Source organism: Molothrus ater, chromosome 2 (assembly GCF_012460135.2).
Source record: "Molothrus ater isolate BHLD 08-10-18 breed brown headed cowbird chromosome 2, BPBGC_Mater_1.1, whole genome shotgun sequence".
Taxonomy (NCBI): domain Eukaryota; kingdom Metazoa; phylum Chordata; class Aves; order Passeriformes; family Icteridae; genus Molothrus; species Molothrus ater.
The window spans coordinates 7,195,299-7,220,287 of NC_050479.2; the positions used below are offsets into that span (position 1 = coordinate 7,195,299).

Below are 24,989 nucleotides of genomic sequence, written 5' to 3' on the forward strand. Positions count from 1 at the left end.
ACTCTTGCTGTAGCAGCTAGCAGCTGCTGCTGTGGGACAGCAAACATGACTGAGGGGCTCCTGAGGAGGAAGGCTCTTAGCCAGGTCTGGCTTCTACCACAGGACAGCATCAGCACTGCTTACATCCATCCTGACACGTGGTTGTCTGTCCTTACCACAATGGACAGATGTTGATGGAAACTGTTGCCATGTGAGCTGACCCAAGAAGGAAGGGCCTTTTGCTATTTACTTCCAACTCTTGTCATTAGATGCTTCAGCACCAAAAACACATCCACATTTCACTCTGAAGTTCACTTGTTCTGAACTCTTGTAAACATTCAAATGTGCCAAATAACCCACAGAAAATAAACTGGCAAAAAAAGCAACACAACTGCAACAACAGTACTGTGCTGAAGTGAATGCAGAAAACCCCCAATTGTTTAAATAGTCCCAATTTATTCCACATCTTAGCTAATAAAATCCTTCATTAAACAGGGTTATGTCACCCCATGAGAACACATTTCTCTCTGGTGCCACATGGTCTCATCTTTTCATTAATTGCAGGGTTTTGATGGGTACAACACTGCACTTGCTCATTACAGTTTCAAGAGAGGAGGAAGGAAATGAGACATTTTGTACCTGGCCCCCATTGGTGATAGAAAAAATCCTGAATGTGCCCCCACACTGCCTCACATACCACAGGAACCAGAGGGCAGAGACCTCGTGGGGCTCAGACGTGACGTTGACGTTCACAAAGACCGTGGCGAAGTCTCTGACAGCTCTGTGTGAGACACAGCACCAGGAAAAGACTGTGAGAAAATATGACTTCCTGACTGCTTTCAGGATTTTATTTGCCATACTAAACAAGGGCTGCTTTCCCAAAGTCAGAAAAGTCAAGTTGGTTAATATTTGTTTAATTTTTCAGTCTATAGTGAGTCTGTTTAAATGGGTTTCTACCAGCATCTCCTTCCCTCCCAAAGTATTTACTCATTTAGTTTGAAATCCCACTGATTTCATCTCCATTAAATAATTTCCCAGCTGCCAGTCAATTCATCAGAATAAATATTTTTCTCAGCAGAAGAACATTTTTTGTAATCTGTTAGTGAAACTTTTCTGCATTTCTCATGGGGAGCTCATTGGGCACATCAGCTCCAGGGTCTGGTGGGTCCTGAGGGACTGAGCAGCCCCACAGCCTGGACATTCCCCACCTGGCATGTAACACTGCTGCACTGATCCTTTGAGAAATCAAGAATCAGACTTGGTAAATAACCCAGACAGAGAAAAGCAAATTGGCAATCATTGCCATAAAAATAAGGAAAGGGTCACCTGTCTACCACAGTTCATCCTCTGAAATAAACAGAGAAACAGCAGCAGCAACAGAGGATCTGGCTATTCACATTTCTTGCATTTGTGGCCACAGATTTGTAAGAAAATTGAGATCATTTTGCAAAGAAGGGAAAAGGACTTTGACTTCAATGAAGCTTCATGAAACAACATGAACTTATAATCATCTGATAAAGGAAGGAACTTTGCAAGTTATCTGGGCTAAAATATGTAACTTATAAACTTTTATAACCTCATTTCCCAAAGGATGAAGTCCATTCACCCCTATTTCACTAGCCAGGATGTGAAAACAGCCTGCACACAAGAACAATTGTGACAATTCTGAGAGCACCAAGACACTAAATAGATGCAGCAGGTTCAGGCCTAAGAAATGTGAAAAAAGTCTCCAAGATCAGTAGATGCTGATCTGTGACACAGGGCAAACAAATCTTTTGTAATCTTGGCCCTGAGTCACACAGAAAATGCTGTGGAAGAGTTTTTCTGTTTAAGCTCTGTTTTTTAACTGTGTGTAGAAAAATGTGGCTTGGCATAAAGATCTAAAATGGGTTTTTACTGAGTTTTTGAATGCATTTCAGCTGAGCACATCCATTAAAACTGGATGTTTTACTGACATGGCAGTAGAAGCTGCCCAGCAGAGAAGCCTGTTAAAGAAGGGATCACTACAAACCCAGTCCTGCTTATGCTCCACCAGCTCCATGGCTAAAAGCAGCAGTAAAAACTAGAAAAGAAAGAGTCAGTGCACTTGCAACAGCAGTTCAAAGTAACCAAGTCTGCAGGCAAAAGGCTCATAAAACTAATTGCAAAGAAAACTCCAATGCCACAGGGAGCCTGAGCCAGTCCAAATGGCTGTACAGCATATCCCATGGAGCTGGAGCAAGACCTAAGCCATAAAAATGAATTTCAAATGGAGAGTTTTGGTCAGGAAGCTGCAGGCACAGCACTAAACTGCAGCCAGAATGAAAGGGCAAGTAGAGCACAGCCACACCAATAAAAGACACTGAATAGGAGGGAGGAGATGTTAGAGAACAGCACAGGGGCTGGCACAGCAAGTGGGGACACAAGTGCTCATAAGAGCACACTTCTCTTTGCCTTATAAAGAGAAATGATTGAAAAGAGAAAGGAAAGTAAGAAAATTTCCAGTTGTCATCACCTCAATGTACTGAACATTTTTCCTTTTTTTATTTGTACAGTGCAGTCCTTCACAGACTGCACTGTACAAATAAAAATTTATTCACACTGGTCTGTGGGGGTAGCAGTTGTGGGTTTCTCTGGGTCTGGACTGAAGGCACTTGAGACAGTAATTCGTTTTCAGACTCAGGTGTTTATTACTTCTTAACAGTAAAACAGTCTCACTACTGTGAGTTCTGCAGCTTTTCATTAGAAGGCACAAAATGGCCAACAATCTCTTGGTACAAGGACTTTTAAGACTGAACTATCCAATGAAGAACTGACACCTGGATTATTTTCCCTTTTCACCCAATAACTGACCCCAAAGAGCTGCAATGGGGACTTTTCTGCCCAATTACAAAATGCCACCCAAACCCATGGAGAAGGAGGAGGAAGAAGCATGAAGAAGAAACCCAGGACAACACCCTGTGCCCTCCATCTTGCTGCCATCCACAACACACTAAAAATCCCAAAACCTCAATTTCTCACCAAGTGATGCACCTACACTACTCTCTATAATCTATTGCACACTTTTGTGGATTCCAGTCTATCTTGAAGTCTGGGAAACTTTCTCCATGAATGAGGGTCAAAGTCAGTGCATCCCCTGGGGGTCAGGGCACCCCAGAGCAGACACAGAAATATTCCAGTGCCCTGGGTTTCCACACTGGTCATTTTAGAGATGATAAAAGACCTTGAGCCCTCTTCCTACCAACTATTGTGGATGTTCTGCTGTCCTGTTACTCTGTGAGTAACAGATCCAACAGAAGGAGGATCTGTGGGATGATGCAAAGGTGAAGGGCAGCCTTGGCTGCAGTGGCCATGAGATTGTGGAATTTAAGATCCTGAGAGGAGTACAGCACTCGGCAGAATTGCAACCCTGGAATTTGGAAGGGCAGATTTCATCCTTCTCAAGGCCCTGAATGTCAGTGTCTCATGGGAAACTCCACTGTAAGGCAGAGAGCCACAGGAGAGCTGTCTGGAGTTCAAGGATCCAATGGTTAGAAGTGGAAGGGGGGTGGGAAGAGCCCACACCACCACTGCTGTGTGCAGGGACCTGCTGAAGCAAACCCCAGGCTCCCCCAGCACCTCTGATGCCACCTGCCAGCCAACCAAAGCCCATCTCAAACAATCTGTCCTCAGCTGCACCACAGAATCTGCCCAAAAAGCCACAATCATTTCACAGCTGGAATCTCAAAGCAGATAAAGATTTACATACTTGGTCCAGCAAATCTTATTTATCAGCTCTTTCATGGTCATTTTGTCCCATTCTTCAGCATGTGGAGCATCCCATGGTGCATCAACAGGAATCTGGAGACAGAGGTGAAATATCCAAGGAATGATTCAGTACTTCACCATTGCCCGGTGTGCTAGAGAGTAGCACAGGCTTTACTGAATTGTTGGCCAGGAGTTACTTTTTTTCCCTGCACATGGATATAAATTTGGAACAAATTCACTAAATTGAATCGTTTCTATTCACACCTTTGGGCATGAATTGTACCATGACCACCAAATCTGTCTTTGGCTGACCAGTGAACCATTTCCTTGTGCTGGCACTCATCTGGCTTTTAGCTATCCAGAAGCAATTCCAATTTAGTTGTCTTGGTGTCCTCTTGAAATTGAGAGGAAAGTTCTTTTTCCAGTCAGTTCCAAGATGAATATCCAAAGGCCTCTATGGCTCTCTGCTAATTGCAGAGTAAGAAAAAATGTCTAGATACTTTTGAAATATTTTAGGCAGTTAAATTCTTAGTAATAATTCTTTGCATGTAAGTAGTGTGATGTGGAGGATACCACCATATCCCTAAATCTTTAAAAAATGTACTACTGAAAAAAAAAATGTGCAGTATAATACATAAATTTGATTCTGCAAAACCACATAAAACCACTGGAATTGGCAGGAGTACGGTGAGTTATGCTTGAAGATTCTATAATGTAAAGCCCTTGGTTTGTTGCTAGATTATATGGAAACTGATGAATATTTGAAAGAGAGTATAATGCTCCAGGGGCTGCAGTTGTACTGCTTATATTTTGAACTTTAAATATAAAGTTACTGTGAAGTCAAACTGGAGCCCAGCTTAGGCAGCTACAAAACCAAAAAAATCATCTTTACTCAAAATGCTGTCATGAGGGAAGGAGAAAAAAACCCTTCTAATCTTGCAGTTCATGGAATATTTTTTTCTGTCATGAGAAAATACTTACATTGACTTCAACCTCATTTTTTCAGATATCTTAGACTCTTCCAGATATTTTTGTCTCCTCTCATAGAATCATAGAATAGTTTGGGTTGGAAGGGACCTCCCCACTCTCACTGAGGAAAACCTATTATTTCTGACAGCTCCTGGGCAATACAGAAATCTTTCTGATGGATGCTTCCTTTCTGTTTTGTTCTGTTGTTGGTTTGTTTTGGTTTTTTTTTTTTTTTTAATATATTAAAGAAGCAATAAAAAACCCTGCCAGAAACAAAAAAAAAATTAACTCATATTTATTCATGGAGCATTGTAGGAAACACAGAATTTTGACAGCCTACCTCTTTTCCCATCTTGTCCATGGTTCTCCAGAAGTTATTGTAATCCAGAAAAACCAAGGGATTCCATGTTGAAGGGCAAATGTCCCTGAAATTTCGTGACTTTCCCTGAAATCACATAAAAACACAAACAACTGAAATACAACAGAGCAGATCTTCATTACTCAAGAACACAAAGTTCTCAGTCATCACATTTGCCTTTTGCCCCAAAAGACCTGGCTGGGTTTTTGGGTTTTTCCTTTTTTTTTTTTTTTGTCCTGCATATGAATGCAAGCAATGGAATGCATGTTGCTAAAGAGGAGGGATAAAAACAGCTGGACTGGCATTAAAAAGGACAATAATACCTTTTTATATTTACTGTTCTGAAGGGGTGGGGAGGGGTACATATGGTCTGAGCAGGTTGTCAAATTCTGGGCTAAGGATACTCAAATCATGGCCAAAGAGGTAACATTTCTTGTTCCCAAGCATCCTTCATTATTACATTTAAATGAATCTTCTATTTGCCTGCTGCTGAAATGTGCATCCTGAAATTTGTGTGGGTCTAAAATTGAATGCATTTCAAACTATTTAAGCACCTTTCTGGTACATCTCACTTTAAAAGCGAACATACCTCTTTATTATTCCATGGAAGAAAACTAGCCTATAAAAAAAAAACAGGAAGTTTTTGGCTGCAGGAAGAAAAATATTGTACACTTGCAAAAATGGTGTCAGTACTTACAATGTGTGTGACACAGAGTTGCAGCACTGGCTGAAATTGTTATTATCTGAAACTGTTTCAGATAATCCTGTGATATAATGATAAGAGAAACAACACCGGCTGAAATTGTTATCATCTGAAACTGTTTCAGATAATCCTGTGAAATAATGATAAGAGAAACAATCTAACAGCAGCTGCTTCTTTGTGATAACTTTAATCTGAAACAAGACTGGATGAACAGGTAACATTTCATTAATTTGCTTTGAACCTTCCTCCACGTACGTCAGTGGTGAATTTCTCATCAGACCTCTCTGTTCTCTGCCCTTCCAGCTGTGCCAGAAGTTTGTGTGAGGATGCAGGGAACACTCTGAGCCTGACAGGCAGGAGCTGTGGTGCTGAAGCAATTTGCAGCCAGGTTTTCAGTGCCAGCCCATCACACCTGGCAGGTGGAGTCACAGACCAAGGGAGAGGCTGCAGTGATTCAAATGCAAAAAATGGGGACCCAGAGACAGAGACACAAAGCAGGAGCTAAACACACCCTCCTCACACTTGCTGAGAGAGAACTGATTGATCTTCCCCACTGATAATCGTGTATTTGTGTGTAAAAACACTTGGGTTTCTGATATTCTGCAGAACATCTTTCTCTGCAAAGATCGTAAGATAAAGGGTGCAAGGCAGAACTCAGTGATCATAGTGAGCTTTCAGACTTGGCAAAAGCAGTAAAATACTGAAATTCCTACACTTTGGTGAACTTTTGTCAGCCCCAGGATAGGGACAGTAAGGGAGGCAAATGTATGTGGGTGAGGGAGCACAGCAAGCCCTGGCTGCCACTGCCTGGTGCTGTCTCCTCAGAGCAGGGCTCCAGCAGTGCCCCAGGCCACTCTGTGCTGTTCCTCCTCACCATCTTCAGTGAGGGCAGCAGCAAAGCCACTTTCCTGTTCCATCCAGACTCAGCAATTTCTGCTCTAGGCCAAGCAAAGCACCAGCTGGTGATCTCAGCAATTAGTTCAGCCTGAGATCCACAAGTTTAATGTTTTAAGGTTTTTTTTTTTTTAAGTTTCAGCAGATGTGCTTTCAAGTCACCCGGAAGTGGTTGGTTACCTCTGGATTTCTGGGTATGTAACCTCAATCTTGTGAGCCATTATTGTATTTGTAGGGACCCCCATGGCAGGGAGGAATGATGCATCTGACTCCATGTTCTCAGAAGGCTCATTTATTACTTTATTATACTATACTATATTAAAGAATACTATACTATACTAAAGATTACAGAAAGGATACTTACAGAATGCTTAAAAGATAATAATGAAAACTCCTGACTCTTTCCAGAGTCTCGACACAGCTTGGCCCTGATTGGCCAAAGAGTGAAAACAACTCACACCAGAATCCAATGAAACAACCACCTGTGGGTAAACAATCTCCAAACACATTCCACATGAGCACAACACAGGAGAAGCCAATGAGATAAGAATTGTTTTCCTTTTCTCTGAGGCTTCTCAGCTTCCCAGGAGAAAAATCCTGGGCGAAGGGATTTTTTCAGAGAATGTGAATGCCACATACTTTTTTTCTCTCTTTTATGCCTATTTTGTTCTTTTCCAGACTTACACTGAAGGAAGGTGGCAGGGGGGATGCTGCTCCAGCCTTCTCCAGGTGCACACCTGCATGCAAAATATTCCTGCGATGGCAAGAGCAGAGTAAATGCTCCTGTGAGCTCCCAGCAGGGAATCCTCCAAATGACACTGGCTCCTCCTTTCCCTTGAGGACAATTTCCCAGGGCCAGGCTGCAGCACTGTGTTCAGCCACAGAAAAGAGGGCATGCAAAGGGATATCCTGCATCCTACAGCTTTTACTGCCATAAACTGAAGCTGTATCAAACTAGGAAATACTGATTCCAAGCAGTAACACACTAATAATAATTTTATTCTTATTGCACAACATTTTGCTTTTCTAAAAGATCATCAAACACTGCTTCTCAAAATTCATTTATTGCTAGTCTTTTTATTCTGGTTGGGAACACAGGTGCCATCCACATTCCTTCCTTGACATGCTTTAACCCCAATAATTCTGCCCTTCAGCAGAGGTGGGATGCAGCACTGCTGCCAGGTCACCCAAACCAGGGTGAGAAGTTATTCCTGCCCTTCTGTCCTGTTGGTACTGCAGGGGGGCAAAGGGGAAAGATAAACTTGTGTCCAATCAGGAGTAGCAGCAAAAAGTTCCCAGTTTTACATTGTTCAGTGAAAATCGCTTTCCAAAACTCTTTCTGATGAGTGACTGTGCTTGTACAGAGTGATGTACCTTGCAAACAGCTCTCCTATCCTTAGCTTACTTAGCTTAAAACACCTTTGGTCAATGGCATAGCCCAAGGAGATCAATGGGAATACATGTTTTATTCTCTGAGAACTATGAAAAGCCAACTTTTAATTTAAAAGGTCTAAAATCATGTTACTTGTTGCTCTCTCCTGCATGCAAAAACCCCACAACTTCAGTAAGACTGGAGCCCAACGGCAAGAAAAGCTGGAAAAGTACAACAGTGCTAATAGACCTGGAAGAGGCTAAGACTGAATTCAGAGAAGCTGAAATAGTTCCCAGACACAGTGACCCTTGTGTGGCGGGGCTGTACCTATCAGAGATGGGATCAGAGGAAAGCCAACTCTAGCGAATTCCAGGCAAGAAATTCCCATTTCCCAACAGCCTCAGACACATCAGTTCTCCAACTTTCTCTCTGGCACAAGTATCTCCACATCAGGGAATAAATCCAGCCCCAGTGAGCTGGGCTGGTTATTAATTTGATTTTAATATTGTCTCCCTGCTAGGCAGAAGAGCTCTGACTGCAAGTTTCACAGAGGAGCTCACTGCAAACAGGGGAGGTCTTGCAATATTCCATTTTTAAACAAGTTTATAGTGTTCTGGATGTATTATTTTCAGAACCACTGTTTTCTTAACTGAAAAGCAAATAACCTACTGGCTTAGCTCCCGTGCTAACACATGGCTGCCTGACTGACCCACAGAGTTTATCTAGCCCTTTTTTTTTCATTTCCTGCTATGTCAAGTGGTTTCCTGCAGGCCTCAGATCTGAGTCCTGCTGCCTGCTTGGATTAAGTTACCCCACACCAATCCAAAGGAAACGATCCTTAAGCACCTTCCCTCAGTGGTTAGAAAGAAGGCAGTGAGAGATGAGCTCTGCAAGGTCCCTTCCCTGCCCAGGGCTATGCTGGGGCTTGTAGCCAAAACTACAGGAATTAACCCTAAGCTGTGACACCACCCCAAGTTTCAAATTGTGCCAGAGGAGCAGACAATTTTGCCAGACCAAGAGAAAGGCAAGTCTGTCTCCTGCCTGCTGGGCCAGGGGCAGGGCACACATCAGGAAGCACAGGAGGAGCATCCCCCACGCCCCAGAGCAGGGGCTGTGATTGCCTGGGGCTGAGGCCAGCACAGAGCAGCAGCTCCCCAAGGTGTGATCCCTCAGGTGACAATCCTTCCCTCCAGCAGGTCTGGCCCTGGGAGCAGTGCTGGGCCTGGGGCTGTCTGATCCCTGTCTGAACAGCAGGTTTGGGGTGATGGGCACAGTCTCAGTCACAGAGCCACTACTGCACCCTGAGCTCTTCATCTAAAGGCAGGGGGAAGGAAAGAGAGACTACAGGGCTAATCTGAGGCACTGTAGGGAAATCCTCATATTTTATTAAGTGTTCCCCCCTCTGAAAATCATAATTCTTTGTTAAGTAATATTATATATTCTGGGGTGTGTGCTGCTGCCAGATATTGGAGGAGTGCAGTTATAGAGAAGGTTAATACCACACCAAGGCCCAATGCCTTACTTTCTAGGGTCTTCTTCCAAAAAAGGTGAAAACAGAGCTTCAAGGACCTCTGTTAAAACAAAAAGCTGTCTGCCAGCTCAGGGAAGGGAGAACCCAGCACATCTGGATTTAGCTGAAAAGAGGGCTCATAACAAACACTTAAGTTTTAAAGTTACAGATTTACAAGGACAGGATACCAAAAAAAATTCCTGACTGACATTAAAGGTGTGCATGTTACCATGCTAACTGATGCAAAATAAATAAATAAATAAATAATAAATAAATAAATAATATTATTATTATTATTATCATTATCATTATCATTATCATTATTATTATCATTATCATTATTATTATTAAACAATAGTTACATATTTGTATTTTCAAAGAAACTGTAACTACAAAGGAAACCTGCACCAATGAAGCAACTTGGCTATTAAAGCTTGCAGCATCTGGAATTTTTCCACAGAGATATGGGAAAAATTCCTGTCAGAGCAAAGGAGCTCATTAAATCCCTCTGGGGATTTTCACTTTCTCTTGGCTGCTTCCTCTGCTCAAATAAGTAATTTTCCCACTTTCTCCCAGCTCAATCCAAGCAGTATCCTGGAAATCTTCAGAAAAAGCCAAGCTGAACTGATTGTTAAGGTGAAGAGAAGACCAAAAATCTCTTAATCCAAGGGTGCTGGAGATTACATACAGATGTCACAAACACAGCTAAGGCTGTGCTTAGTCATTGCTCAAAACTTCCTCTCCCCTCTGACAAAACCACACAACACTGCAGACTCTGGAGAAAGCTCTTGGGAGGAGACCTTCCTGTCTGGCCCTGGCTCCACACTCCTGGACAGCCACCAGACAAGCACCAGAGAGCTGAGACACAAGGGGAGAAGATTTAATCAGACCTTTCAAGGTCTGCAGGTGGCCATGGCTGATGGTGCATCAGGCCAAGAAGCTGAAAACATCCATATTTCAGATTAATATTTAATTTCTGTTTGATATCATCCTTTAATATCAAATAATCTCTTTGCTAACGCTTTCTGCCATCTAGGAAATACCACTTGGTACTGTGTGGTATTGTGTGATTTGTGCTTGTGTTCCTGGAGCATCTTTAATGAATGTGAGGGGTGCATCTGCAGCTGGGAGACCACAAACCCTACCTGCACCTCAGCATCCAGCCTGGCAACAGTGTGCAGCAGGCAGGTAAAAGAGAGGCAGGTAAAAGAGCCCTGGGCACTGAGCTGCCAACAGCCAGGACTGCACAGATGGAGCTTAAAAAGCTTCTTCTAGAAGTGGGATATGAGAGAGGGTTCAGCAACACATCCCCAAATCAAAGGGCATGCTGACTGCACAATGTCTCAAGGAAAAAGAAAAGAGAAAAAGCTGTGCAAAATCTTAGGAAAAGAAAATTAAAGGGCTACAATTCATGGGAAGAGGATGTGGGAGAAAGGAGGAAGGCATCATTATTGTTCATCCAGTGCTTAAATCTAGGATACCTTAAAGCCCCTTTGATGTCACCCTGGTCCAACAATTACAGCTCCCTTGGGACCCTGATTAGCTCAGCAGGACCACAATGCCAAATCCAGAAGTGATCCACAGCCTGTGATCCAGCTGAATAGCTCATAATGCTGCCTCTTGCTTAGAAATATGCTTTCACTTCAAAGAAAACATACAAAATTACATGGTCATTAGCAGAGACGTGCATAATGCAATGTGGGACAATAAAAAGCTGCAGCTTTGGTGTCAAAATGGATTAAGGGCTTGAAGTAATGTGACCCATTAGAGCCTTTTATTTAACATAAAGAAGATAAGTGCCTTTTAGGATGCTGAGATATTCATGCCTGAGCTTAAATTAGAGTGGGACAAACATTCTGATGGTACAAACCAGCCCATCCCTCTTGCTGCAGAATTACATCAATTTTGCATGAGGGAGTGAAAAGTAAGTTTTTCAGCATTATGGAGTGGCTGAGCAATTATTTAAGATGTGCCTGGTTTATGAGCATGGCATCAATCTGCCCAATAAGGAGTGCTTGCAGAACCAGATGGTAAAAGTTTGCAGTGTGAACACATTGCTCTAATTCTTAGGGAAAAAATTGGGAAGGTAATAGAAATGAAACCAATTAAAGATCCCTCACACAGGATGGCTTGTCTATATCAAGTATGTCAACTGTAACTCACACAGGCTTCAAAAGTCTGGTTCTGCCAGAGTCTGCCAAGTGCCAAAACTAAAGAATATTCTTTAAAAAATTGAAAGTGGTGGTCTTTGCAAATTAAAATAATACTTTGTGTTATGGATACAGACAGCCACATCTCACACCTATGAATCTTAGGCTTTTCTTTGTCCTTCTCCCTGCTGCTCTCACCCTGCACTGGTTTTGGCAGCAGGTCCTGGGTAGGACCTGTGCAAAAAAAATCAGTGGACTAAAGATCTGGGCTGGAAATCTGCTCTGACTTTCATTCCTGTTCACTTCAACCACACCAGGACTTGCCCAAGAGTGGCCACCTGGACTCCTGCTGCCCCACACCTCAGAGGTGACATTTTGGTGACTCTTGGGAAGGGCTTGTGTGGCACCATTATCTAGAGAGGGAAGCTCAGAGTCTCAGATTGGATGATTAACTTCCTAACACCCTTTTGTGAGATTAATCCCACTCTGTGGGGCTGGGAAAGATCTCATGTGAATCCAGTCATGTGAGCAAAATATATTATCCTATTCCCAGGCTGGTTCCATAATACTGTTGTCCAGTATCCTCATTCAATACTATCCATCAATACTATTCTTTTTTTTAAATTTAAATTTGGCTTTTATTTCTGAACAAGTATTTCCTGGATTTCAAGCAAAACCCCTTTCGAGGGTATGTTCAAAGACAATGTACCAAATGCATCCCAGGTTTTTTAGCTGCTGTCAGCTGCCGTTTTGAACACTTTTAAAAAGAAAATAAGAACCATTTGTCACACTCCCAACAAATTAAAACAGAATAACAACACTTCAAGCAGGTGCTGTCTGGATTACTAAGGGTGAATTTTAGATGAAACCCTTTTGATAACTGTCAGCAATTTCCAAGTTTCAGTGCCACCTTTGGGTACCTCAGCATGGAGTTACAATATACTTACAATATCTGCAATATGCAATACTTACCCCTTTGTGATGGAACATGTGGCCCTCAACATACACTTTATAGTTCTCCACCCCCAGCTCTTTTGCCAGTCGCAGAATCCGGTTTTGGGTAGGTCCCACATAAGATCCACCAACATCTACATAATTCACTTTATCATTCTGGGAACAAAGAATACAGGAATCAGAAGCTGTGCAGGAAGCTCCTCAATACAAACATCTAGAAGCAGAAAGAATATTCCATACTGAATGGATTTGTTAATGGGAAAGGTTGTTGAGCATGGAAATGGGCTGCACAGGGAGGGGGTGGAGTCACCACCCCTGGAGATGTTCAAGAAATTCACATTAATTTTCTTGTCATTGCAAAGCATTTCTGCAGCTGAAACCACCTCCAGCATCAAGGCTTGTTTTCTCTCTCTAGATACTTGCTTAGACTTAGTGCTGCAGGTGCTGAGCACTGCACTGCAGTTTTCCAGGAGATTATTCTCCTTTCTCTTGGCTCCAGCCTGCTGCTGATGGGACAGGGATCCCCAGCCATGCCTGACACGAAAGGTGCTCCATGCATCCCTCAGACCAGCACCCCACTCACTTGGGAAGTGGGAGGAAAGCAGAAGGTTTCAGGGATGCACACTATCACAGCAGGCTGATCTCCCAAGACAGGAACTCTTGAACACTGTTTATAGTGAGTATTTTCAGCCTGGCGCTCTCAGTGTCACAGAAGGATGGTGTTTATGCTCCATGGTTCACACACAATGATTTCTGCTGGAACACCACTGTTTATCTCTGGTTCCCCAGCAATGGCACCTGACATAATTTTCACCTCCCTCAGTTCCAGGGTGGGAAGCAGAGGTAATGTCTGTATTACATTAACCTGTGTCACAAGTGATTCTTCATTTCTTTTCTTTTTTTCCTAATGGAAATCAAGATGCATTTCATTTTTAGAAGCAAGAGTGTTATTTCAGATAATTTTAAGACATTTTCAAACATATGTCTGAGCCATAATGATGTCTGGTCCTGCTCAGACTGCTTTTTATAGGGCTCTGAGTTATCATCCCTGTTACAGTATGCAAAGGGAGATGGGAAAAAGAGGGGAAATGCTCTGACACTCTTGGTCCCAGATGATGGTTTTCAACACATTATTGAAGGCTAGGTAGACAATATTCATTTTTCCCTCATCTACTAAGCCAGTCCCTGCACCTTAGAAGGCTGTCAGGATGGCCAAGCAGGGATCCTTGGTGAACACATGCTGACTGATGGCTTTTGGAGTAGTTGCTCTGTCACCTTCTGAGGGATTGAGCTGAAGCTGTAGTTCCCTGGACCAAAATAATTGCAGTTCCCTGGGTCAAAATAACAGGAGTGACATCTGTCCCATTGTAGACCAGCACAAAAGGGAGTTCACACCTCATGAAGCACTTACCCTGATAGTGAATGTCCTTCCTCCCACTCTGTCCCGGGCCTCAAGGACCACCACGCTGACCCCAGCATCAGAGAGCAATTTGGCAGCTGACAAACCTGGCAAAAAAAAGGAGAAAGTGCATTAAAGCCAGTGGCAGCAATCAGCCACATTCATGGTCAAAAACTGACCAAAGCTTCAAGGTCAGAGATTTCAATGGATTGCTCTCAAAAATCCCTGAGAGAAGCTAGGAGCTTTGCATGGTATCTCACCACAGAAATCATGTGGCTGCTGCTTAGTTGCATGTTATAACCACTGACAGACTGAAGCTTCCTACTTTGATTGGCATTTTGGCCTTTTAAAAGCAGCAAAACTTCAATTATTAAGAGACAGACACACATCCTACTCTCCATTTGTGCAGCCTATGGAAAGGCAGCACCCAGCTTGGGGGCCTTGCAGTGCTGCAGTGACATCAAAAATGCTCCTCTGCCACATCAACTCTGCTCCTCTGCTGTCCCTTGGCCTCATTCACATGCAGAAGGAAAGTCTGCTTCACTGTCAGGATTCATTTTCAGCAATGGAGTTTGACCATGACAATCAAACAGGCTGCATGTAGATACTTTATAAGTGGAATTATGGTCTCAGCAAAAATCATCTAATTATGGGACTTTGTGATGGAGCCACTAGAGACAACTGAAAATTCAATAGGACAGGAGACCTCTCTGCTCCTGACAGATGGGAGCTGAAATTGTAAAAAGCAATCATGAGTTGGTGAAATCAGATTATGCCCCTGCCCTGCAGGCCAATTTGGCACTGAAGCATTGTTTCTTGGGAGTTGTTTCCCCTCCTTAAGTACACGAAAGGCAGCCCTATTGATCAGCACTTCCAAGATATCCTGCAGGCAGGAGTAACAATATTACCCTCATGTTTATTACACTACCTTGAAATGTGATTAAAATCAACTTTTTGTGAGCCTTACAAAGAAGGCATGTCTGGAAAGACCAGGGGAGAGGAATCATTCTGGGAAGAGTTAAATGTACTCCTTTATTCTAAGGCAATGCAAAATTGACCATAAACTCCTGTGCATAGAATACTTAATGGAAAGTGGGACACCATTCACTGGAAACCAGAACTGAGGAAGTTCAAATGTCTTATATAGGCAGAAATTATATATATAATTTTCACACTCATCTAAAAGTAATTTTACACCCTTACACCATATTCTTCAGATTGCTGCTGGAGCAGAAGTATACCTAATTCTTCCATCTAGTTAATATTCTAAGTTTTTTAATTGCAAGCAATTTTTCAGTGGAGTGGATATATTACAAATTGATCTAATTTATTTCAGTGATAAATTTTTTTCCTCCATGAAACTTTAGAAATAATATTTTTCTAGCTAATTCTTTAATCCATTGAGTGATAGTTTCTCTCTCTCTCCAACATAAATGTAGAAGACACAAATCCATGATGTTGAAACCACAAAACGCAATACTTTCTCACAAATACATATTTTTTTATAAGCAGAAATATGAGATTTCAAGAAATACAGAAGGTTTTGTCATACCATCGTGGATATCCTACATGTACAAAATAAAAGGCTGAATTCTCTATTCTCTATAAATACCACTGGACACTCACACATGAGTGGATAATTCTTTTGTAAGAAAGTTTACTATAGATATACATGCCTTGAAAGAATTGACCATGAAGCCAAAAGAAATCTGTCCTAGGTATGAAAAAAAAATTAAATGCAATCTTTGGTGCCTAAGACCATAATTTCATGCTGAATACAACTGCTCCATTCCTGCCACAGTTGTTTAGGAAGAATAATGGTCACACTGGACTGAGTTGGAAGTTAAGCTCACTACTGGATTACAGCTTAATTATGGGATGTATCCAAATAAAGAAGGGCTGCTAAGGGATGAAGAACATGCTGTAATGTGACTGAGGTTCTCTAACCTGTTTGCCTGTTAAATTGCACTTGTTCTCCAGACTCACAGGTGGTTAAGTTTCATTACTGTTAACCCAATGGTCATCTGAGAAAAGTTTCATAAACTGGGAAACAGCAAGAAATAAATTGAGACAGAAATGCCTTACTGGGAACCGGGAGAGGGCATGACTCACAAGTATAAACAATACAAAATATGTTTATTTAAGATTACTACTACACATTTACTTGCTCTAAGCATGGAAACTATTTTCTCTCAAAACAGAAGGCTAGGAACAACACCCACACACAGCATCTCCACGTCTGTCTCTATCTCTGTCTGTTGGACCCACATCCTCAGCTTCATCCTGGTCAGACTCAAGTGCACCAGGTCCAGGTGTTTCCACAGGTTCATCTGAAGCACCCCACAGGTCATGAAGCCTCTGTGCTTTTTATACACAACCTCTAAATTGAGTGCATATTTATCCTTCATCCTCTCCATAACTTGAGTTTTCAAGACTTTTGTTGCTGTTCCAGTATCCTGGACAGGACTGGACACCAGAGAGTGATTGATTGATTGATGGGATAAGAATGAGAGAGGAAGGAATGAGACCTTCTCTTTTCCTGCTCCTTGCCTCATCCCTGCCTGCTCGGCTCCCCTCAGGCTGCATGGAGCTATCCTCCCACTTCCTCTACACCATCTCCATCCCAGAGGACATCATGAACTTCAGCAACTCCCAAGGAGCAGGGAAGAAGCTGTGGATGCCCCATCCCTGGAAGTGCTCCAGGCCAGGCTGGATGGGGCTCTGAGCAACCTGGTCTAGTGGGAGGTGTCCCTGCCCATGGCAAGGGGTGGAATGAGATGGGCTTTAAGGTCCCTTCCAATCCAAACCATTCCTCACAGGCACATTATTCCAGGCCAAACTGGGCTCAGTGCTCAGACCAGGCAGCGACAGCACTGCAGTGTCTGCTGCTGTGACTCTGTGCAGACACCCCTGTCACAGCTCAGCCTGTGGCTGTGTCACCTCCACCTCCCCCAAGTGCAGCCCTGAGATAAAGCTGGAAACCACCCCAAATCACTGAGCAAACTCCTTCCAGATATCTCCTAATTCCAAGAATTAGAAATACACCACTTGCCTCAGCAAGACAGGAGGAGTCTGCCAAAACCACAGCTCATTCTGCTCTGGAAATTCACTTATTGTAAAATGAGAACAAACAAGGCCAGACATCCTCCACAAGGGTTTCTATGGAAATCTCACAAGCAGCTCCCCTCCTCTGAAGATGCCAGGCAGGAAAGCTCTGTTCCTATTGATTCTGCAGTGCTATTAAGGACTCAGAATTGCTGCTGCCACAGATCATACTGTGGCTGCTTTCATGCAGAAAATTGTCATAATGCTACCACGAGCAAAGCCCTTTGAAGTGCATCAAAACACTGGATATACAGTTTAAAAAAAATAAACACTAAGATGAATTGATGCCAACCTGCAGACTACAAGACACACCCCATGACTGAAACATAAGGACTGAACAATACTGAATTTTGTAATACAACAAAGCCCATCTCTACTTCACAGGAAAGAAAAGTTCAACTCCATAGGTAGTGAACAACACTGGGACTTAAGAGACTTGAACTTGATTCCAGAGGAGTCCTGTAATGTGGAAAATGGTTCCCTGCTTTGTAGGGAAGTGTTTAAAAGTGTAGATTTATGAAAATAATTCCAAGTTGCCTCAATACTGGGGTTGATACAGAGCATATCATATGAGCAGAGATGCTTTCTACAGCACAAACAGTGAGAGTTTTTAAAAAGTTACTTTATTGGGAATATCCTAGGGTTTGTATACTAACAGTATAGAGTATATACTAGCAGTATAGAGTTCTAGTTTTCAAAATTTAGGCTCTGTAAATACAGAACATTCCTTCATAAAATCCTCATTAATCCACCCTACTGTACATGGCATGGAATAGCCACATTGTGAGAAAGACTATTAACTAATTACTCTAGTGTTCTAGCAAGATTTAATTGAGCAAAAAGGGGGAAAATCTTCTTGTAAAATCCCTGCATTTTTATGATCTTGAGTGGGGAAATAATTTTAAGACTTTTTTGCTCATTTTTTCTAATACACATCAGTAAAATAAGAGAATTGGCAATATATCATTATTAAAGTTCCAATGTAATGGCATCCTAATGCTGTGATTATTTCTACTGTTTCATTGATGGAAACCCTAACTTTTTCTAAACACAACTGAGTAATTAAACCTGGCAATGATCACCTTAAAATCAGCTCTCATTTTTCGAGCTAGAAATCCCTTTGGCAAGTAAAAATGAACCTGTCAATGAGAGATGCAAAACATGTCTGCCATTACCATAGGGTAAAATCTCTCTTCCTCACCTCTTTATTCTTTTCCTGCAACCTTGATTACCCTTTCATTGGAATTTTTGTGTACATCGTAGCATTTTTTTAAGTTTTAAAATACAATTAAAATGTGCTCAGTTACATCAAATTGACCAGAGAAGCCACTAATGGGCAACAACACACAGAAAGCTGAGAATGAAAGAACTTTCCTTTCACTGACTAAGGATTTGAAGATTTTAAATTGCCACTGAAAATATAAAAAGACCCCAAGCCAACAATGCTATTAATTCAGTAACAGCATCTTAAATCCTCACAGAAGAGCAAAAATGCAGAGTGTGGATCACAAGTCTACATTTATTTCTACTTCAGTGTTGCCTAATACCATAACATCACTAATTTTCTGCTTGTCAGAAACCATGTTTTATCTTGCCATACTTTCTTTCATGTCTCTTCTTGTAGAATCTTTGACACTGGAGAGAGATTGAGTTAATCTCTCTATTTTGTCCTTTTCAGTTAAATCTATTTAATCTCATTTTCATCAGTATTTTTTCCCTTCTAGGAAAAAAAATCCACTTGATTCAGCAAAGATCTTAACCAAAAGAGAATAAATATTTTCTACTACAAAGTACATTGTCCAAATGAGACCAAACCACTTACTGGCCTCAATGGCTTCACTGTCTAAATGCTTCCTACAGATGCAAGCCTTGTTCTGAAAGGCACAAAAACACTTTCTCATGGACAATGTTAGCAGAAATGCAGTGGGCAGGAAGAGGGAATTCTATTCCAAGGATGAAATCACTCCACACACACCCACTGGGATTTTTCATGTCCACAGCTTCTTGCAGTAAACTTTCCTCCCCCAAAGTAATGCCCTCCCCCAAAACAAAGGCAGAAAAAAGTTAATGAATATAAGCACAGGGTTGGAAATGAGGTATCTTTCCTCCATTTACACATTAAAATAATGAAAGTTTGATCCCACCTAGTAATAGAAACAACCAAGGTAATTACACACATGTTATTGACAATTTTTTTGGTCAGTGCTGTCCAGAATAAATTCCTGCCACCTAAATGGTGACTTTCAACTAAAAAAGAATGTAAAAAAATGTTGCTGCTAATTTATGATCAATGTCATCACCACAAATACCAATAACATCAGTGCTGATATTCTCAGAAAAGACATAATGCCTATCCCATGCCTGGTTTTGTTATGTTAGGGTATTTTTAGGGGTCTGTCCTAACTACTTGGCTATTTCTTTTGCTTGCTGAGGCAAATAATACTCATAGGATTTCAACAGCAAACCAGCAGAACACATTATGAAGAGGGAGGCAAATGGAAATTGGTACTTCTGCTCATTTGCAATTACTATATAAAGCATCCATTACACTTTGTATGGAATTCTGGGACTTTTGTTCCTGCTGTAAATTTTTGTCATAAAGACAGCCAGCTGGCTAGGAGTACTTTGGGAACTCAGAGCTCTATGAAACATTCTTATTTATTTCTGCATCCCAAAAAATGGTCTTTAGGAATCTCTGCTATGAAATGACAACATTATCAGCTTTCTGCTTGGCTCCAGAAAGAATGAAGGAAGGAGCCAGGTAGCCGGAACCCAGCACAGGGCAAATGCAAAGTGATAATCAGAGAATACATTTTATGAATCAAATATTACATTCCTATAGGTCAAATCCCAGGTAAATACAGAAGTAACAGCAGGGGAAAAAAATTATTGAAAACTACTCCAGATTTACACAGGTCAGAGCGATTCTATCTCACACCAACAACTGTGTGTGTGTTTGACAGTTTATCTGACACCACCACCCACCAGCAGCTTGGCGTGCTGTCAAAACAAACAGGGCAGTGTACAACAGAAGTTGTGCTGCCAGGATGGCAAGAAGGAAAATCTGCATTTGCTCATTATTCAGTCTCTCACTCAGAGCCCAAAGCCAAGGCGTAGGTAGCTCGAGGGGTGAGGCTGTCAGTCACACACTGTGGAGCTGGAGATGCCAACACAGAGTGCTTTCCCACAGAGAGAAAAACAAAAATGTCTTAATAATATATCATATGTTTTATTTCTATATAAAGGCTAATCACTACTATTTTTACATCCCAGCTTTTCCTACAGTTTGTGGGCCTTGGAATCCTCCATAAGTGCAGCAGAAAACAGTGCTGTTTCCTGCACATGGCTGGGAAATCTCAGCTTTGTTCTAGATAAAAACAAACATCTTTCTCTGTGGAAACAAAAACTATCCATGTCAGCAAATTATAGTCTTAAGTGGAAGATTCAATTATGACTGGTTTTCTCTTGTGTTTTATATTTGTAACACAATGTGCTGAAATTTCTTCCAAACCATACTTGCATACAAGATTTTTTGGACCTCTCTGCTTCTGGACATACTTCTTCATATCTGCTGTCTCTCTGGTTTGTATTATGTAGACAAACATTATTAATTCTCCATGCAATCTTCTGATAAACTTGGCGTCCACACGAGTTGAGGCTGGCACATGAATATATTCCCTTGAAAAAAAGCTAAGATATTTTGCTTACATACTTTTTTTTTTCCAAATGTGGAACTATTTAAGGTTGAATTTTCAGGGTGTGTTTTTTCAGGGTGTGGTTTTTTGTGATTCTTTTCTGCTAGAAAATCTTGGTCAAAACTGACTGTCTATTTCTAAATGTCTAGGGAAAACATATTCTTTGATTTTGAAAAATCATTCCTTTTTCTAATGCCTATTTTTTGGAAGTTGCAGCAGCAACTTGAAATTTGGCAGGGAGGTAACCTTGGAGTCAACATGGCACATTTTGTTATCCATATGAAAATATGCCCCAATAAGGTCAGTTAGAAAGTTTTGAGAAATTACAGATCACAGAAGTCATTCTCAGATCTGACAAACTGAGTATCTGAGGTTTCTGTCAAAACTCTGAGCACTTAATGCTGTCCAGTTGCTAATGAGCAGTGCCTGAGGAGTGACTGACCACCCAGACCCTCCTTACACCATTTTCTGCCATCAGCTTGCTGGGTTTCAACAAACACACAATCAAGTAAAATCAATCATGCCAAAATCAATCCAGAACAGCACTCTTCAGTTCAGCAGAAAACCCTATAAATAGAAAATGGGAGCAATATTTGAGCCATATAAATAAAAACTCCCTGTGGGTATGAGGAAAGTCTTTAACTTCAGGCACCAGTTTATTTAATATGCTTGGGTATAAAATGCTGTAATCAATATTAACTGTATTACAGGGGACATAATCTATTAAGAGTGACACAAACATGTGCCTGAAGCTTTTACTGGCCACTATCCACATTTTTAACATGCAAGCCCAAGTGGAAAGAGGAATCTATCCCAACCTCTGCAGCTCCCTCTCTGCAGGGTGCAAAGGCACTTGCTAATGCAGCCTGGACACTTTAAGGGAGATTCCAAGGGGTACAGCAGGAAAATCCCAGAGGTAGAAGCCACCCAAGCAGAGATTTCTTCCAAAAGAAGAAATCCAGTTTTTCTCTCCAAACCACCCTTTGCAGAAGCTCCCTCCATCCCCAGCCTGCAGCTCCCTACAGGCAGAGGGGATTCTGTGTCCCTGGAATGGCCACATTGTGATGTGCATGCAGAGGCCAGGAGCAGGGATGAGCAAAACATGTTCAGAAACTCACTGCTCAGAAATTGCCTCTCAGGACCATGCTTTGCTTTGAGAAGTATACAACTCCAGAGCTGCCTGTCAGGGTTTGAGCTTCATTTCACAAATACTGGACAAATAGTTTTAAAAGCCACAGCATCACTGCTGGGGAGTTCACACCTAATAGAACAAGCACTTTGCTTATACCTCATACAGATTTCATGTATTTGCAGTAAAGAATTATTTTATCTCAGAGTTTCCTACCCCTTCCTGCAAGCACCAGGTAGTATTTAAAATACAACAGAAAGAGAGGAGACAGAAATCTCACCAGATGAGTCAACTGCAAATTCAATTTCAGCAAGTCAACACTGGAATCAGAGAGATGGAGGGGAAATCCTGTCCATACTGGAGCATGACTTACTATGTATTTCACCAGAAGCAGAACTCTAGATGCAGATTACTTTCTCTTTTTTTTTTTTTTGTTTTTAAGACCAGAAAGCAGCACTGTCTAACCTCTTGCAGAACTGAGGTGTAAGCATATTGGTGCAGGAATGGTAGTAACAGAGAATCTGTGAGAAAAGCAAAACAGACCAGAGGCTGATCAGAGTTTAATCCCCCAGCTATGAATGGCAGTGTAGAGTAAAAATGGATTAATTAATAAATAAGGCATTTATTGTCTATTTTTCAATGGCTGTTTTCTTAAAATGATGCCTGTTCTAATTCCTTACAGGCAGACACCAATGTCTATGCCACTGGCATGGGGTTTCCATTGGCATGAAAAGTGTTCCTGTACCCCAGGAGTGCTGTGACATGTTTATTTGTCTTCCTCATGCCACCCACAATTTTTCAGGGACTGTGAGCACCCTGAAATTTTCTGCTTGGCTCCATTTCAATCCCCACACCAGGCTTTGGTCCAAGGCACAGGTGTTACAAAGTAACTCAGTGTTTTTGTACGAGTGAGGCAAGACACGACATAGAAATGCTCAAAGCATTTTCTGAAACACTGCCACAGGTTGGGGACCTGGAGGAACGAGGCACCCTGAAGGGAACAAGAGCTTGTCACAGCTCTAAAAACCATATGAAGAGGATGTCACCATCAGCTGCACACAGAATGGGTGGCAATTCCCTAGGGACACTCTGTGCATTACAGGAACCCTAAGGATGAAGACCAAATGTCTCATTCTAGCAGGAAAATTACCAGACATCTGGTAAAACTAAAAAGCAAGGAAATCTAGATCCACACTCATCCTGTCTGTTTAATGATGCTACAGATTATTTGCTTATTTACATATTCACAAATAATTATTTAAACAATTACTGTTATTTTAGTAGATGAAATAACATAATTACGTAAACAATTTGCTGTTTTATGCATTAACTCACTGCAGATTACATCAAAAGAAAGCCTCTGACTCCTCAATATTAATAAAACCTAACTTTACCCACACCAATAATGGCTGTAATATCACAAAAGTGACAGAGTCACAAAGCTCACCTTTTCTGAATCCTTAGTGAAGTAAGGACTGCCTGAAAACTGAGACCTGGCCAAAGCTGACAACACAAAATTGACCTGAGGGACAACCTAAACATTAATTTTCTCCAACACAGCAACATTCTCATTGTAGATAACATAAAAATAATTAATTAACGGGGTTTTTTAAGCATAAGGGAGGGCCATGATGCAGTTGCTGGTGTGAAAGTAGCTCTGAAGAGTATTTTGGGAAGTGTTGCCTGGTGAAGTGCAAGGACTCCATGGCACTTGGGGAATCGGGCTGCCTCTAGAACAGCTCTTCTCCCAGCGGCAGAACCAAACCTAGAGATACTCCCAGATGTTTATTCTGCAGCAGTTTCCCAAACAAAACATCTGCCACCGCTGCATGGGCAACCTGAATAAACCACGCCAAACCACCACCTTTGTCGGGCTGCACCAATCCCAGCCTGGATGCACCAATCCCAGCCCGGATCCCCGGATCCCTGCCTGGTCCCCACCTGCGGGCACTGCCAAGTCACTTTTCCTCCAGCCTCCCTCCCGACCCGCACCAAGAGCGAAGCAAGGCGAGGAGCAGCGCTTTGTGAGATCACGACACGGATCATTTCCCCTGTCCCTCCCCGAGCGCCCCTGAAGCCCCCGGGTCCCGGCCCTGCGCTTCCATCGCCCCCCGCGCCCCGCCCGGCGCCGCTCCGGGGCCGCTCCCGGCGGGATGCCCGGGGACCGTTCCCCCCCGACCCACCTGAGATGCCGGCCCCGATCACGACCACGTCGTATTTCTGGGCCATGGCGCTGTCCCCGCTGTCCCCCTTGTGCCGGCTCCGGTCACGGCCGCGGCTCCGTCCCGGCCCCGCGCTCCGGCAGCGCCGTCCCGCCCGCCCCGGCCCCGCCCCTGGGCGTGGCCCCACAGCGATTCCACCAATGGGCGCGGTCCGGGGGAGGGGCATCACCTGGCCACGCCCTCCTCGGAGCTCGGTGTGCGGCCCGACGAGGCGGGGGATGCTCGGGAGTCCCGAGAGCACCGGGAACACCGGGAAAACCGGGGACACTGGGAATATCGGGGACACTGGAGACGCCGGGAATACCGGGAACACCGGGGACACCGGGGACACTGGGGACACCGGGGATACTGGGAATACCGCATCCCGGGGCGCGCATCGTACCGGCTTCGTGCCCCATCACGCCAGGGGGATGGAGGCAGGCAGGATACAGCGTGCCCCGGTGCGGGATGCAGCGTTCCCGGTGTGGGATGCAGCGTTCCCGGTGCGGGATGCAGCGTGCCCGGTGCGGGATGCAGCGTGCCCGGTGCGGGATGCAGCGTTCCTGGTGCGGGATGCAGCGTTCCCGGGGTGGGATGCAGCGTTCCCGGTGTGGGATGCAAGCGTTCCCGGGGTGGGATGCAGCGTTCCCGGTGTGGGATGCAAGCGTTCCCGGTGTGGGATGCTGAGTGCCTGGTGCGGGATGCAGCGTGCCCCGGTGCGGGATGCAGCGTTCCCGGGGTGGGATGCAGCGTTCCCGGTGAGGGATGCAGCGTTCCCGGTGAGGGATGCAGCGTTCCCGGGGTGGGATGCAGCGTTCCCGGTGAGGGATGCAGCGTTCCCGGGG

At 43.1% G+C, this 24,989-nt stretch overlaps 1 protein-coding gene across 1 annotated transcript in view; it reads right to left on the reverse strand.

Annotated features, from left to right (window-relative positions):
* LOC118691073 (amine oxidase [flavin-containing] A-like) overlaps nt 1–24,233 on the reverse strand; it is a 35,029-nt gene extending 10,796 nt beyond the window's left edge. The window contains 6 exon segments of the mRNA XM_036390115.2: nt 619–760; nt 3,707–3,798; nt 5,015–5,119; nt 12,634–12,771; nt 14,027–14,121; nt 24,127–24,233. Of these exon segments, the coding sequence (XP_036246008.1) occupies nt 619–760; nt 3,707–3,798; nt 5,015–5,119; nt 12,634–12,771; nt 14,027–14,121; nt 24,127–24,172 (618 nt within the window). The 5' untranslated portion in view covers nt 24,173–24,233.
* Between the last annotated feature and the right edge of the window lie 756 nt (nt 24,234–24,989).